Source organism: Tachyglossus aculeatus, chromosome 22 (genome assembly GCF_015852505.1).
Source record: "Tachyglossus aculeatus isolate mTacAcu1 chromosome 22, mTacAcu1.pri, whole genome shotgun sequence".
NCBI lineage: Eukaryota > Metazoa > Chordata > Mammalia > Monotremata > Tachyglossidae > Tachyglossus > Tachyglossus aculeatus.
This window is the reverse complement of record NC_052087.1, coordinates 27437953-27452313: the sequence shown is the minus strand read 5'-3', so window position 1 is coordinate 27452313 and position 14361 is coordinate 27437953. Positions and strand designations below refer to the sequence as shown.

At 45.1% G+C, this 14361-nt stretch overlaps 1 protein-coding gene across 1 annotated transcript in view; it reads left to right on the top strand.

Annotated features, from left to right (window-relative positions):
- The window catches only part of SYT13 (synaptotagmin 13), a 40365-nt gene that overhangs the window by 15682 nt on the left and 10322 nt on the right, over positions 1 to 14361 (top strand). Inside the window, exons 2-4 of the mRNA XM_038764672.1 lie at positions 2687 to 2909; positions 7796 to 7930; positions 12385 to 12686. Of these exons, the coding sequence (XP_038620600.1) occupies positions 2687 to 2909; positions 7796 to 7930; positions 12385 to 12686 (660 nt within the window). The remainder of the gene's footprint in view (positions 1 to 2686; positions 2910 to 7795; positions 7931 to 12384; positions 12687 to 14361) is intronic.

Genomic DNA, 14361 nt, shown 5'->3' with positions numbered 1-14361 from the left:
CTGAGCACATTCCTACCCTTGCCACTCTGGTTCTGTTAACCAGTGCAGTTAGCAACACAGTCTTCTCTCGAGTTCTTTCCACTCGTCCTTCTCTCTCCCTTCCTAGGTACTGAAAAAAAGCTTGGGGTCTCACATCCAAATTGACAGGGGCCTCACTGCCAGGTTAGAGGACCTGGAACAAATTGTTTGTTTGTTTGTTTGTTGTATGGTACTTGTTAAGCTTACTATTTGCCAAACACTGCCACGGGATGTTTTAGATCTAATTGATGAAGCAGATGTGAAACAAGAAATCCACCCACCGGTGAGGGCTGAAATGATCACTTCCTGATGATAGGCTTGGATGACAGTTACGATCGTGGCTGGGGACAGAGGAAAAGTCTGAGCCACTGTAGGCCATTCTCTTAAATCACTACTGCCCGAAAGGTCTGCCCAGTGGTGAACACTTATCAAGAAGGGGATAGAAAACAAAAGGAGGCATCTAGTGGGCCATTCTTTAAAAACTACTCTCGCCTAGAACACCGCTGACAGAGTTGGAAACAAATTCCTGGACTCCCAGGCCGTCGCGCCTAATCCCCTTCACTCCCATCTCCTTTTTACCTTCTGTGATCCTCAGCACCTGGTGAAAAAGATTAAGGAGAGGTAGAAGGAAGTGGTGCCCCCAAATTTCAAGCAACATAGCTAAAATCCAACATGAGAAAAGAGAACCAGTTGGAACCAGTTGGGGGAGATTAACAGAGTGAAAATGGATGCTGTGTTCACTGTTGACGGCACTATCATCCTTCCCGTCTCACAAACCTGCAACCTTGGTGTCATCCTTGACTCCGCTGTCTCGTTCACCCTTCACATCCAATCTGTCACCGAAACCTGCCGGTCTCACCTTCGCAACATTGCCAAGATCCGCCCTTTCCTCTCCATCCAAACAGCTACCCTGCTCGTTCAAGCTCTCATTCATTCATTCATTCGCATTTATTGAGTGTTTATTGTGTGCAGATAAGCACTTGGGAAGTACAGGTTGTCAACATATAGAGACAGTCCCTACCCAACAGTGGGCTCACAGTATAGCTCCTATCCTGTCTGGATTACTGTATCAGCCTCCTCTCCGATCTCCCATCCTCCTGTCTCTCCCAACTTCAATCCGTATTTCACACCACTGCCCAGATTATCTTTGTCCAGAAACGCTCTGGGCATGTTACTCTCCTCCTCAAAAATCTCCAGTGGCTACCAATCAACCTACGCATCAGGCAGAAACTCCTCACCCTCGGCTTCAAGGCTGTCCATCACCTCACCCCCTCCTACCTTACCTCCCTTCTCTTCTTCTACAGCCCAGCCCTCACCCTCCGCTTCTCTGCCACTAATCTTCTCACTGTGCCTCATTCTCGCCTGTCCCGCCGTCGACCCCCGGCCCACGTCATCCCTCTGGCCTGGAATGCCCTTCCTCCCCACATCAGCCAAGCAAACTCTCTTCCTCCCTTCAAGGCCCTACTGAGAGCTCACCTCCTCCAGGAGGCCTTCCCAGACTGAGCCCCCTCCTTCCTCTCCCCCTCCTATCCCTCTCCATCCCCCCCACCTTACCTCCTTCTCCTCCCCACAGCACCTGTATATATGTATATATGTTTGTATGTATTTATTACTCTATTTACTTATTTATTTTATTTGTACATATTTATTCTATTTATTTTATTTTGTTAATATGTTTTGTTTTGTTCTCTGTCTCCCCCTTCTAGACTGTGAACCCACTGTTGGGTAGGAACCGTCTCTATATGTTGCCAACTTGTACTTCCCAAGCGCTTAGTACAGTGCTCTGCACACAGTAAATGCTCAATAAATATGATTGAATGAATGAATGAATGAATGAATGAATGTCACATCAGTGATGTGTCAACATCCCTCAGCCTGGAGTAATATGAGATTGTTCTCCCCTGAAGGGAATGAATTTGCTCAAAAATATTGAGAAAAGTGAAGTAAAGCGAAGAGGCTCCGTTGGTGTCTACAGATGCAATGGCATCTGGGGAATTGTGCCACTTGCAAAGTTGTCATGTCTTGAGAAGACCACTGGTGTTAGAGGGTGTAGACCAGACCAGTTTGGAATGGGCTCATTTTCTTGCCTGCGGTTGGGATGCTATTCCCCATTCCTACTTTCCTGTCCTGCAGTCCTACTCTATGTACTGCCTGTGTCATCAGATGAGTCCTGTCTTTGTCCTCCACAGGGTAGTGGTGATCAATAAATCAATCAATCAATGATATTTGTTGAGCTCATACTGTGTGCAGAGCACTGTACCAGGCACTTGGGAGAGTACAATACAACAGAATTAGCAGACACGTTCTCTGTCCATAATGAGCTCTAAAGTGTAGAGGGACAGACATAAATATTTTATAACCTATGATTTAAACATATGTTTCTACATACGTGCTTCTACATATGTGCTTTGCACATAGTAAACGCTTAACAAATGCCATCATTATTATGTAAGTGCTGTGGTGATAGACTGTAAACTCGTTGTCAAGGAATGTCTGTTATATTGTACTCTCCCAAGTGCTCAGTACAGTGCTCTGCACACAGTAAACGCTCAATAAATACAATTGAATGAATGACTGAATGAATGAATGTCCCCTCGGTGCTACATAGAGGATCCTTGGGCAGCTGAAAGGGCCGGGATATTATTAATCTGAATGGTTTGTATTACAGTTCAATGTTAAAAAATCGACAGAACCTGTGCAGCCTCGGGCCCTCCTGAAGTTCCCTGATATCTATGGGCCAAAGCCAGCAGTAACTGCTCCAGAGGTCATCAACTACACCGATTACAGCCTGAAAGTTGCCGAGGAGGCCACTCCCGTCAGCATCCCAGCCCTGAATGATAGCCGGCTCAAGCGGCAGGTCACAGAGGAGCTGTTCATCCTTCCTCAGAATGGTAAAGGCACCTCCCTCCAGCCCTAGGGGACACATTTGTGGTTCTAAGAAACTTGAGTCTTATAACGATAATAGTAATAATTGTCGTATGTGTTGAGCTCTTACTGTTCTAAGCACTGGGATAGATAAAAGGTCGTCAGGTTTTGGGGGATTTTTATAGTATTTTTTAAACACTTACCTTGTGCCAGACACTGTACTGAGTGCTGGGGTAGATACAAGACAATCAAGTTGGACACAGTCCCTGTTGCACATGGGGCTTACAGTCTTAATCCCATTTTACATGAGGGAACTGAGGTACAGAGAAATGAAGTGACTTGCCCAAAATCACACAGTAGACAAGTGGAGTTGGGATTAGCATCCAAGTCATGACTCCCAAGCTCGTCTTTAAACCAGGTCCCTAGCCTGCTTTCCGGGACTTTGGCACAGAAGAGTGTTTTTTATTTCATTCCTTCATTCAATCGTATTTACTGAGTGCTTACTGTGTACAGACCACTGTACTAAGCACTTGGAAAGTACAACTCGGCAACAGAGACAATCCCTACCCAGCAACAAGCTCACAGTCTAGAAGGGGGGAGACAGAAAACAAAACAAGTAGATAGGCATCAATAGCATCAGTATTAATAAATAGAATTATAGATATATACACATTATTAATAAAATAAGTAGAATAATAAGCATGTACATATATACACAATGGATTGCTAGTCAGAATCTCAGCCCTTGCTCTGAGGCATTGGAGTAACTCCATTCTGGTGTGACCTATGAAGACTGGGAGTCAGAAATCCAAAATTCTAAACCCAGCTCCTTCCCAACACCACTCTGGAAAAATGGATCCTAAAATCCCTGAACAGGCTAGACTACCTCAGGGAGATTGAGGCTAAAGCCCGTTTGTCTACAGGCTCGACACTGAGGTGTTCTTGGATGGATTTTTGCTTGTACTTAAATGGAGAGAAAGAGCACTCTTGAGGCCTAGTTCAACCTTTCTCTCTTCAGAGAGCTGTCTTGTGCCTGAACAAACTGGAGCCTATTAAAGCCCTTGAAGCTCCTTGGAGCTCATTTGCGACTAAATGCGAGGGAATATTACCTGATTCGTTCTTCCTCAGATATCCAGAATGTAAGCATGTCCTTTATGGAAGAAGTGTGGCTTGGTGGAAAGAGCACAGGCTTGGGAGCTTGAGGTTGTGGGTTCTAATCCAGGTTCTGCCACTTGTCAGCTTTGTGACCTTGGGCAAGTCACTTAATATCTCTGTGCCTCAGTAACCTTATCTGTAAAATGGGGATGAAGACTGTGAGCCCCACGTGGGACAACCTGATAACCTTGTATCTACCCCTGCACTTAGAACGGTGTTGGGCACATAGTAAGCACTTAACAGATACCAACATTATTGTTATTATTATAAGTCTGAAGTGGAGTAGGCCGAGGAATGACTACCAGTCACCCAAAGGTCTGAGTATTCAGAGGGAGACCAAGGTTTGGGGCTTCATTGGGAGTCTTGGGAGATACATAAGTGACCATTCATTCATTCATTCATTCAATCATATTTATTGAGCACTTACTGTATGCAGAGCACTGTACTAAGTGCTTGGGAAGTATAAGTTGGCAACATATAGAGACGGTCCCTACCCAACAGTGGGCTCACAGTCTAGAAGACCAGACCAGACCAGACTGAGCCCGTTGATGATGATAATAATAATAATAATAATAATGTTGGTATTTGTTAAGTGCTTACTATGTGCCAAACACTGTTCTAAGCGCTGTGGTAGATAGAGGGTAATCAGGTTGTCCCACGTGGGGCTCACAGTCTTCATCCCCATTTTACAGATGAGGTAACTGAGGCACAGAGAAGTGAAGTGACTGGCCCAAAGTCACACAGCTGACAAGTGGCGGAGGTGGGATTAGAACCCATGACCTCTGACTCCCAAACCTGGGCTCTTTCCACTAAGCCACGCCGCTTCTGCAAGGCTGAAGAAGGCTGTGGTGATTCCACTTTCCATGTGAACACACAAATCACTTGTATATTCTGGTTCCCTGGCTTTTCAAAAGGGGAAGTTGGTCAGGTCAGTGTACCTGAGAGGACTTCAGGGTGAACCGTAAGGTCCTCGATGTCACGGTCTTAGTCTTGGCGATGGGAGCTGGGATCAGGTGCAGATTGGCTTTAAAGCCCTTTCAGCAAACCATCCCAACATCCCTTCTGATCTAAGTCAGACTTGCGGAGGCTACTGGAAACCGACTCGCCGATTTGGACTACTTTCCATTTTCCCTGCAGACACTGGCAACATCATCCCTTACCAAATAGCCCTGGCCAGGTCTTCAAGGATCTCCTGGGGGTCCTGCCAGTCCTAGTACTATGATCAAATGAAGTAGAGTCTCTAGTGTAAAATTCTCCCTGAGTTTCTGAGTGTCGCTATCTCACCAAAGTCGTGCTCAACCTGACATAATTGAAAGCAACAAACTCCTTTGACTCTTCACCTAGACTGTAGGCTCGTTATGGGAGAGGAATTTGTCAGCTAATTCTGTTGTACTCTCCCAACCGCTTAGTACAGTGCTCTGCACATAGTAACTGCAACATAAATACCGGTGAATGATTTATCATTCTGCACACAGTAAGCACTCAACAAATACGATTGAATGATGATCCACCACATTCCGCAGTTGCTCAATTTTGTTACACATCCCTGTAGTATGGTAATGAGTCAGATTCTCCCACAGTCTAAGTAGCTCCCGATTCATAAGTGAGGTCTCATTGTAAAATACATTAACTCTTTCAAGCCTCTATAGGACTAAAGAGAAATGGTGGCTTCTAGCATCTATTCAGAGGGACTGTTTGTCAGTTAACCAAAAGCAGTGTGGTGTAGTGGATAGAGCATGGGCTTGGGAATCAGAAGGACCTGGGTTCTAATTCTGGCTCTGCCACTTGTCTGCTCTGTGACCTTGGGCAAGTCGCTTCACTTCTCTGCGCCTCAGTTATCTCATCAGTAAAATGGGGATTAAGACAGTGAGCCTGTCCCAAGGTGACCCTGAGGTACCGACGATCTCAAGGTCGAATGCTATCTCGTGGTCGCCTGAGTCAGCAGGCGGAACTTGGAAGTGAGGTTGAGATACCTCCCCCACAACCAAAACTGCTAGATTGACAGCCCAAGCCGGGAATACAGAAGGTGTCCCTCGCCTCCGTGGCAATCAAATCAGTTATGGAGGAAGGGGGAGGGCAGAGATTGGATAAACTGAGGCTGGAAGCTGGAATGGCCTAGGAGCAGAGTGATAAATACCTGTTGCCTCTGACCTTCTGGGGCAGAACACCAACTTGCCCAAGGTCACGCAGCAGCAGGAGGAGCAGTCGCAGCAGCAGCAGTGGCCCATGTGTCTTTCTCTGCCCAGAAGGCCAGACGCCCACTCTGCAACCAGAACCAACACACTGAGGGTAGGGCCGCGGGATGGGTGAGTGTCTCGCTGAACGTTCGTGGGTGGGAGCCAGTTGCCCTGCTGCAGATGGGAAATAGAAGTGGATTCCTCCTGTGTAGGGAGAGCACATGGTGAGAACTAGCCACCCACCACGTGCGCGGGTAATGTAATGGATTCCTCCTTTGTGGGAAAGCACGTGGATTCTTCCCGAGTGGGAAGTGCTCCTGGGTGAGAGCTAGCCGCCTCACCCACGTGCAAGTAACATATGATTGTGTTCCTCCTGTTAGGGAAGCTCGAATATTACTAATCAATCACATTCCTCTGGAAAGGGAAGTTCAATTCATAATTGCACCTAAACAATTAAATAATTCAATTCACCTCACGGAATAAATTTTATATAAAACTCAGGCTCTCCGTCCCCGGCCTCTCTCTCTCTCGCTGCGCCGATTACTGAACGAACCTATCTCCGGGGCGATGGCTGACAGAGCCCCATGTAGGACATGGACTATGTCCAACCTGATTAGCTTATAGCTACCCCAGAGCTTAGTACAGTACCTGGTATATAGTAAGTGCTTAACAAATACGATTTTTTGATGGTATTTATTGACTTCTTGCTGTATATCGGGCACTGTACTAAGCACTTGGAAAAGTATGATATAGTGGAGTCGGTAGACATGATCCCAGTCCATAAAGAGCAGAAGTCCACAGGAGAATAATAATAACTGTGGTATTTGTTAAGCACTTACTATGTGCCAGGCACTGTGTTTAGTGCTGGGGTTGGTGCAAGGTAACTGGTTTGTACATAGTCCCTGTCCCACATAAGGCTTACAGTCTTAATCCCCATTTTCCAGATGAGGGAATTGAGGCACAGAGAAGTTAAGTGACTTGCCTAAGTCCGTTCTGACTCCCAGGACAGGACTGTATCTACAAACCACGCTGCTTCTCAGAAGAAGAAAAACTTGAAAATAAATTACAAACAGGTGAAATCGTAGAGTAAAAGGATATTTACCTAAGTGCTGTGGATCTGGGGTGAGAATCAAAGTGCTTAAGGGGTACACATCCAAGTGCCTAGTCGATGCAGAGGGTAGGGTGGGTAAGAGAAATGAGGGCTTAATCAGGGAAGGCCTCTCGGAGGAAATGTAATTTTAGGAGGGTTTTAAAGGTGGACTTTTGGTGATAATAATGAGCCTCAATTGCTGCCATCTCCAAAAATGGGGAGGATAATTTCCATCCTCTCTCTCTCTTGAGAGGGAGATGTTGTCATCCTTGTCAGAATTTGTTGAGCACCAGATGTTTACAGAGCACTGTCTTGGGAACCTGGGAGCATACACAAAAGGAGAAGGTCCAGTCTCCATGGAATGCCTGGAGGTTCTGGGATTCTACGGAGACTGCTGCCTCCCTGAGAAAAAGGAGAAGTGCTGGGAGGGAGGGTGGGAAGGAAGTTTCCGGGGGGAGAAGAGGTGACTGCTGTGTGTACCTTAATGCAGGTGTGGTGGAAGATGTGTGCGTCATTGAGACGTGGAACCCCGAGAAAGCTGCCAGCTGGAACCAGGCACCTAAGCTCCACTACACCCTGACCTATGACCGACAGAAGGCCAAGCTCTCTGTGTCTCTCCTGGAAGGTAAAAGATCAATCTGTTCTGTCCTCTTACCCTTCACGTTTTATTGGTGAGATTGTCCACCTCCTTCCAGCTCACGGGAGGGCAGCCAAGGCATCTTCAAGTACTTGCTTCAAGGAACAGAATCAGAGCGAGTGAGCCTGAGGCAGAAAGGGCAGTAAGTTGGGACAAGAGTTCCTGTTCTTTAATTATGGTATTGTAAGTGATCCCATTAGCCTCTGCTCCCATTGTGTCCAAAGGCATGCAGTCAGAGAGTGACCTCCTAGGGAGCCATAATGTCCTCTCCAACACCTGTTCTGCCACTGGGCTTCAGTCATCCTTTCCTTAGGTAAATTCATTCATTCAATCATTATCATTCAATTAATCATAATCATAATCATTCAATTATTGAGCGCTTAGTGTTTGCAAAGCACTATACTACAAAGCTCTTGGGAGAGTACGATATTATAATAAATGGACACATTCCCTACCCACAACAAGCTCACAGTCTAGAGGCAAGTGTGTGATTCAGGCCAATCAGCAGAGTGGTCCTTAAACTCTTCTTGTAGACATTCTTTCACTTAAATGACCTTAAACTCTTTGAAGGTTCCCAAACACCTAGATCGAGTCCCATGAAAAGTTGAATGAATGTTTGTGGGGTTTTTTAAAGCTATTAAAAATCATTGTGACTATATGTTTCTCATTAAGATGAAAGAAAAAGTTTTCACTTGAGGCAGTGTTACACTAGCAAATTATCCAGGAAATTCAGGCCACATAATACAGGTGGCTTTTATTTGTCCAGATAATTAATTCCAGCCCCTAAACAAAAATATGCCTACCTGGATAATTATCTATATAGTTTGGATCAAAGTGCATTTTTTTTGTCTGAATAATATAGATAATTTGTTTATTTAGGTCTGACCTAAGTGTTTAATTTAGTCATCCTATTATCCACGTAGTGGGACTCCTGGCCTCCACTCATACATCTGTAGTCCTTGCATTCATAGAGAAGCAGTGTGGCTCAGTGGAAAGACCCCGGGCTTGGGAGTCAGAGGTCATGGGTTCTAATCCCACCTCCGCCACTTGTCAGCTGTGTGACTTCGGGCAAGTCACTTAATTTCTCTGTGCCTCAATTACTTCATCTGTAAAATGGGGATTAAGACTGTGAGCCCCGCATGGGACAACCGGATTACCTCGTGTCCTCCCTAGTGCTTAGAATGGTGCTTGGCACATAGTAAGCATTTAACAAATACCATTATTATTATTATTATTATTATTATTATTATTATTATTATTATTACTCACTAGTGGAAGCTCTCTTTTTCTAGAACTGGGTGGTTCCAACGCTGTTCAATCCAACTCTCTTCACGCACATGAAAGCCATCTGCTGTCTTGAGGAAGAGAGAAATTGTGAAGGCACCATGCTTGCTGCGATAGAACACCTGGCCAAATTGTTTCTCTTCCCGATGATCGAAAACAATCAAAGTGATACTCACATATTTAAGGTGAAAAAGCTCACACATCTACTTGGCCAAACTTGAGGAGCAGTTTGGCCTCGTGGAAAGAGCAAAGGCCTAGGAGTAGGAGGCTCTGGGTTCTAATCAGCTCTGCCATTGGCCTGCTGTGGGACCTTGGACAAGTCACTTAACTACTCTGGGCCTCAGTTTCCTCCTCTGTAAAATGGGGATTAAATGCTTCTTCTCCCTTCTCTTAGACTGTGAGCACCATGTGGAACAGGGATTGTGTCTGACCTAATTAACATGTACCTACCTCAGTGCTTAGAATGGTGCATAACATATAATAAGCGCTTAACAAATACACATGCATACTTACATACACACAGAAAAAAAATAAATTGTATCCACTTAGGTGAATACTTCTTCCTGGGTAAGTTAAGATAAACCTTTCTCCTGCCTGGGCTCTCCAGCACCAAGGACGGACCCTAGGGTTGTTGACATTCCACAAATCTGTGTCTAGATTGTCCATGCCAGATTAAAACTCTCACCAGTTACAGGGTTCCAACTTGTTTCCAGGCAGCAGCAGCTGTGTCTGCACATTGTCATCTATCTCGACCCTAGCCGGGAACTCCCTCCCCATCCATATATGCCAGACCACCACTCTCTCGACCTTCAAAGCAAAATTAAGGTCACATCTTCTCCACGAGGCCTTCCCTGATTAAGCCCTCTTTTTTCTGTCTAACTGCCCTTTTTGCATCTTCTAAGCAGTAGGATCTGTGACCTTTAGACATTCGCTATTCGTCCCACTCCCAACCCCAGAGCCCTGATGTACATATCTTTAAATTATTTATTATAAATTACTTATTTATTCCTACTAATGTCTGTCTCCCCCTCTAGACTGTAAACTCATTTTGGGCAGGGAATGTGTCTGCAAATTCCGTTGTATCGTACTCTCCCAAGTACTTACGCACTTCTGTGCGTAATAAGTGATTCATAAATACCAATGATTAATTGATTGATTGTCTTAGAGATGTCTCCCCACATAAGACTTCTTTCTAGCGAGATTTTCAGGGATTCAGCTGTTTTAGAAAAATTTTGAGTCCAGTCTATTTAAACTCCCACTGATTTTATTTTATTTTTTTTAAGATTTAATTCGTTGTAGCCAATTGGTTGAAGGGGAGGCAGTCCCCTTAAATGGTTCAACTTTGGCTACTTGTGCAGGTAGAGTTTTTTTGGCAGCAAATACCCAAGAGAGATGGTAGTGCTTGAGCTGCAGACAGGTAAATGGATATTTCAGTCTTGTTATCTCCCATTGAGTTTGGAGCTGTTTTCAGAGCCTTTAGCCCTGTTTGGTTCCCCTCAGAGGAGATGAAAAGCGGTAGAGAAGAATGGCCAATCAATCAGTGGCATTTACTGAGCACTTAGTGTGTGAAAAACAGTGTACTAAGCACTTGATCTGATAGACATAATCCCACCTCTCTAGGAACCCCGAGCCAGATTCTACCCCATAGTCCAGCAACTCCTGGGGCCAACTCCCTCAACTATCCAGATGGTGTCCCAGGCCAGATCATTTTAAGAAGCAGAATGGGAGTAAGAAGGTCCTGGGTTCTAATCCCAGCTCCGACACTTCTCTGCTATGTGACCTTGGGCAAGTCATTTCACTTCTCTGTGCCTCAGTTATCTCATCTGTAAAATGGGGATTGAGACTGTGAGCCCCACGCAGGACAAGGGACTTCGTCCAATCCGATTTGCTTTTATCTGCCCCAGGCTTAGTACAGTGCCTGGCACAAAGTAAGTGCTTAACAAGTACCATAATTATTATAATCATAATCATAATAAGTATTATGATTACTATTAGCATGGATGAATGATAAAGATGTAAAAGCAAAACAATTGACATTGCCAAATGCTTAGGCCAAATACTTTAAACAAAAAATGAGCCATTTAAAATGCTATTAAAATAATAGCAACACTAATAAAAAACAATGGCCAGTTTGTTCTCTTGAGCCATTTGCTCCTGAAACATCAGTGTTCATAATCATCAGCACTTTTTGAATACCTTCTATATGCAGAGCACTTTGCTAGGTACCTGGGAAACAAGCCAGTAAAAAACATGTTCCCTGTCCCCTTGAACCTTCTAATCTAATGTGGGAGATGGAAGAACGGTAATGGCCCGATATATAGGTAAATACTTTCACATAGTATATATATATATATATATATATATTAACTTATATTTATGTAAGACAAAATGATGAAAGCAAAGGTAAGCTATCAAATAAAATATGCTAAAAATAGATTAATGATAAAGTGGCTGATAGAGCAGCCCAAGCAGGGAAGGGAAGGATAAATCAAGGGAAAGAACCCTGAAGCTGGAAGTGGCCTCCAAGCAGGGTACCTTCCGCACTCCCCAACAGATGATTTTCTCACTCAATCAGTGGTATTTATTGGGTGCTTACTGAATGCAGAGCACTTTACTAAGTGCTTGGGAAACTACAATACAGCAGGGTTGGTAGATACATTCCCTGCCCAGATCTAGTGCAGATCAGAAAAGCAGCATGGTTTAGCGGAAAGAACACGAGCTTGGGAGTCAGAGGACATGGGTTCTATTCCTGGCTCCACCACTTGTCTGCTGTGTGACCTTGGGCAAGTCTTTTAACTTCTCCATGCCTCAGTTACCTCATCTGTAAAATGAGGATTAAGATTGTGAGCCCCATGTGGGACAACCTGATTACCTTGTATCTGCCCAAGTGCTTAGAACAGTGCTTGGCACATAGTAAGCACTTAACAAATACCGTCTTTATCATTATTATTATTGAGTGGAAAGGACAGTACAAATCCTTTGGCCTGTCCCAGTGCACAATAGCCTTCAGATCCAGTCCCGTACTCATAAATCCTTCTGGCTCTAATTTAAGCCCCTTCCCAGCCACCTGGAATCTCCAGCAGGATTCTTGGGAGCATGGCTCCCGAGAGGCTTCTAGGATTGCATTGCTCCAGCTCTGCCCTATCTCTGCTTTGCAGCAGTGACGGGGAACCAGGACGCGGGGTGCGACTGCTACATCCAGGGACGCGTGACGAGCAGGACGGGCACCACCGAGGCCCAGACGGTGTTGAAGAAGAGGCTGCCGCGCACGGTCTGGGAGGAAGCCCTCGTGTTCCCCCTGGCCGAGGAGGAACTCGCCGCCGCTATCCTGACCTTGACCCTGAGGAACTGCGACAGGTTCTCCCGGCACAGCGTGGCTGGGGAAATGAAGCTCAGCCTGGCCGGCCCGGGGGTGTCCTGGGGAGTTGCCCAGTGCGGAGAGCTGAAGACCTCTGAGAAGGTATTTCTCCTTCTGCCTTGGTGTTATCCCAAGAGCCGATTTGGTTCCTTTGGGGAGGAAGGACTGGCGTGGGCCTCGGAATTTGGGGTCTCCTGGGTTCCAGAGCTAATTGGGATCGCCCACTGCTTTCTCCATGTGTTTTATAGTAAAAGAGTTCCTGATCTAACAGGACTGAGAAATATTAATGTCTGTCTCCCCCCTGAACTGTAAGCTCATTATGGACAGGGAATGTGTCTGTTTAATATTGTATTGTACCCTCCCCAGAGCTCAGCATGGTGCTCAGTAAATACCACTGACTGGCTGACTGAGAGCTAAAGTGCCTTGGTTCTGTTTTCAGATAGTGACCCATGTCCTGGGACAACAATAATAGAAATAGCAATAATAATAATAATTATGGTATTTGATGAGTGTTTACTCTGTGCCAAGCACTGGGCTAAGCTGTAGGATGGATGCAGTATAATTAGATTAGATACAGTTCATGTTCCATATGGGGCTGACAGCCTAAGGGAGAGGGAGAAAAATATTTCATTCCTAATTTGGAGAGGAGGAAACTGAGGCACAGATAATTTGCTTGATATGTCCTAAATCACATAAGGGGTGGGATTGGGATTAGAATCCAAGTGTCCTGGCTTCCAGTCCTGTATTTTTTCCCCTAGGCCACACTACTTCTCATCACGGCCTAGTGGAAAGAACACCGGTTTAGGAGTCAGAGGACCTGGGTTCTAATCCCAGCTCCACCACTTGTCTCCTATGTGTCCTTGGGCAAGTCACTTCACTTCTCTGGGCCTCAGTTACCTCATCTGTAAAATGGGGATTAAGAGTGTGAGCCCTAGGTGGGCCAGGGGCCGTGTCCTCAACTGATTAGATTGTATCTACCTCAGCACTTAGTACAGTGCCTGGCACACAGTCAGCACTTAACGGATACCATAATTATTATGTTATCTTTTTGTACTCAGTGAGTGAGCTGATTACTATTCAGGTCTTTAGGATTTCAGGGAAGGAACTTGTGAAAAGTAGCAATTTTTACAGAGTAATTCACTTTGGGAAAGTATAATATTGGCTGGGGGTGGGGTAGGAGGAGGAAGAAACAGGGTACTGCAGAACTAGTTTATTTCTGTTTCTGGATTCAGACCTCCATCACCTACGCTTAAATCTGGAAACTGTTTGGTTAAGAATGTCCACAATCCTCTGGAAACTTTGCTTTTTGGAAGAATTTATGATAGCTGCCACTGCCTAACTGGCTTGATAATCTAGCTCCTCACTAGATTGTAAACTGTCTAGAGCACAGGGACTGTGTCTACTAACTCTACTGAACTCATCCTAGCAATACCACTGATTGATCAATTTGACTTTAGGAGAGAAACGTGATCTAGTCAAAACACTATTTTTATCATCTTCCCCTCCCTCCCACCCCCTATTTTGAACTTGAAAAACTGATATAAGTGCCATGCAACCTTTGTGTGAGTAAAGCAGAAGGACCATGGCCTAGTGGAAAAAGCATGGGCCTTAGTGTCAGAGGATCTGCGTTCTAATCCTGGCTCTGCCACTTTGTTTTTATGGCATTTGTAAAGCACTCACTGTGACTCACTGTGTGCCATGTACTGTACTAAGAGCTGGGGTAGATATAATCAGGGTGGGCACAATCCATGTCCCACTTGGGGCTCACGGTCTTAAT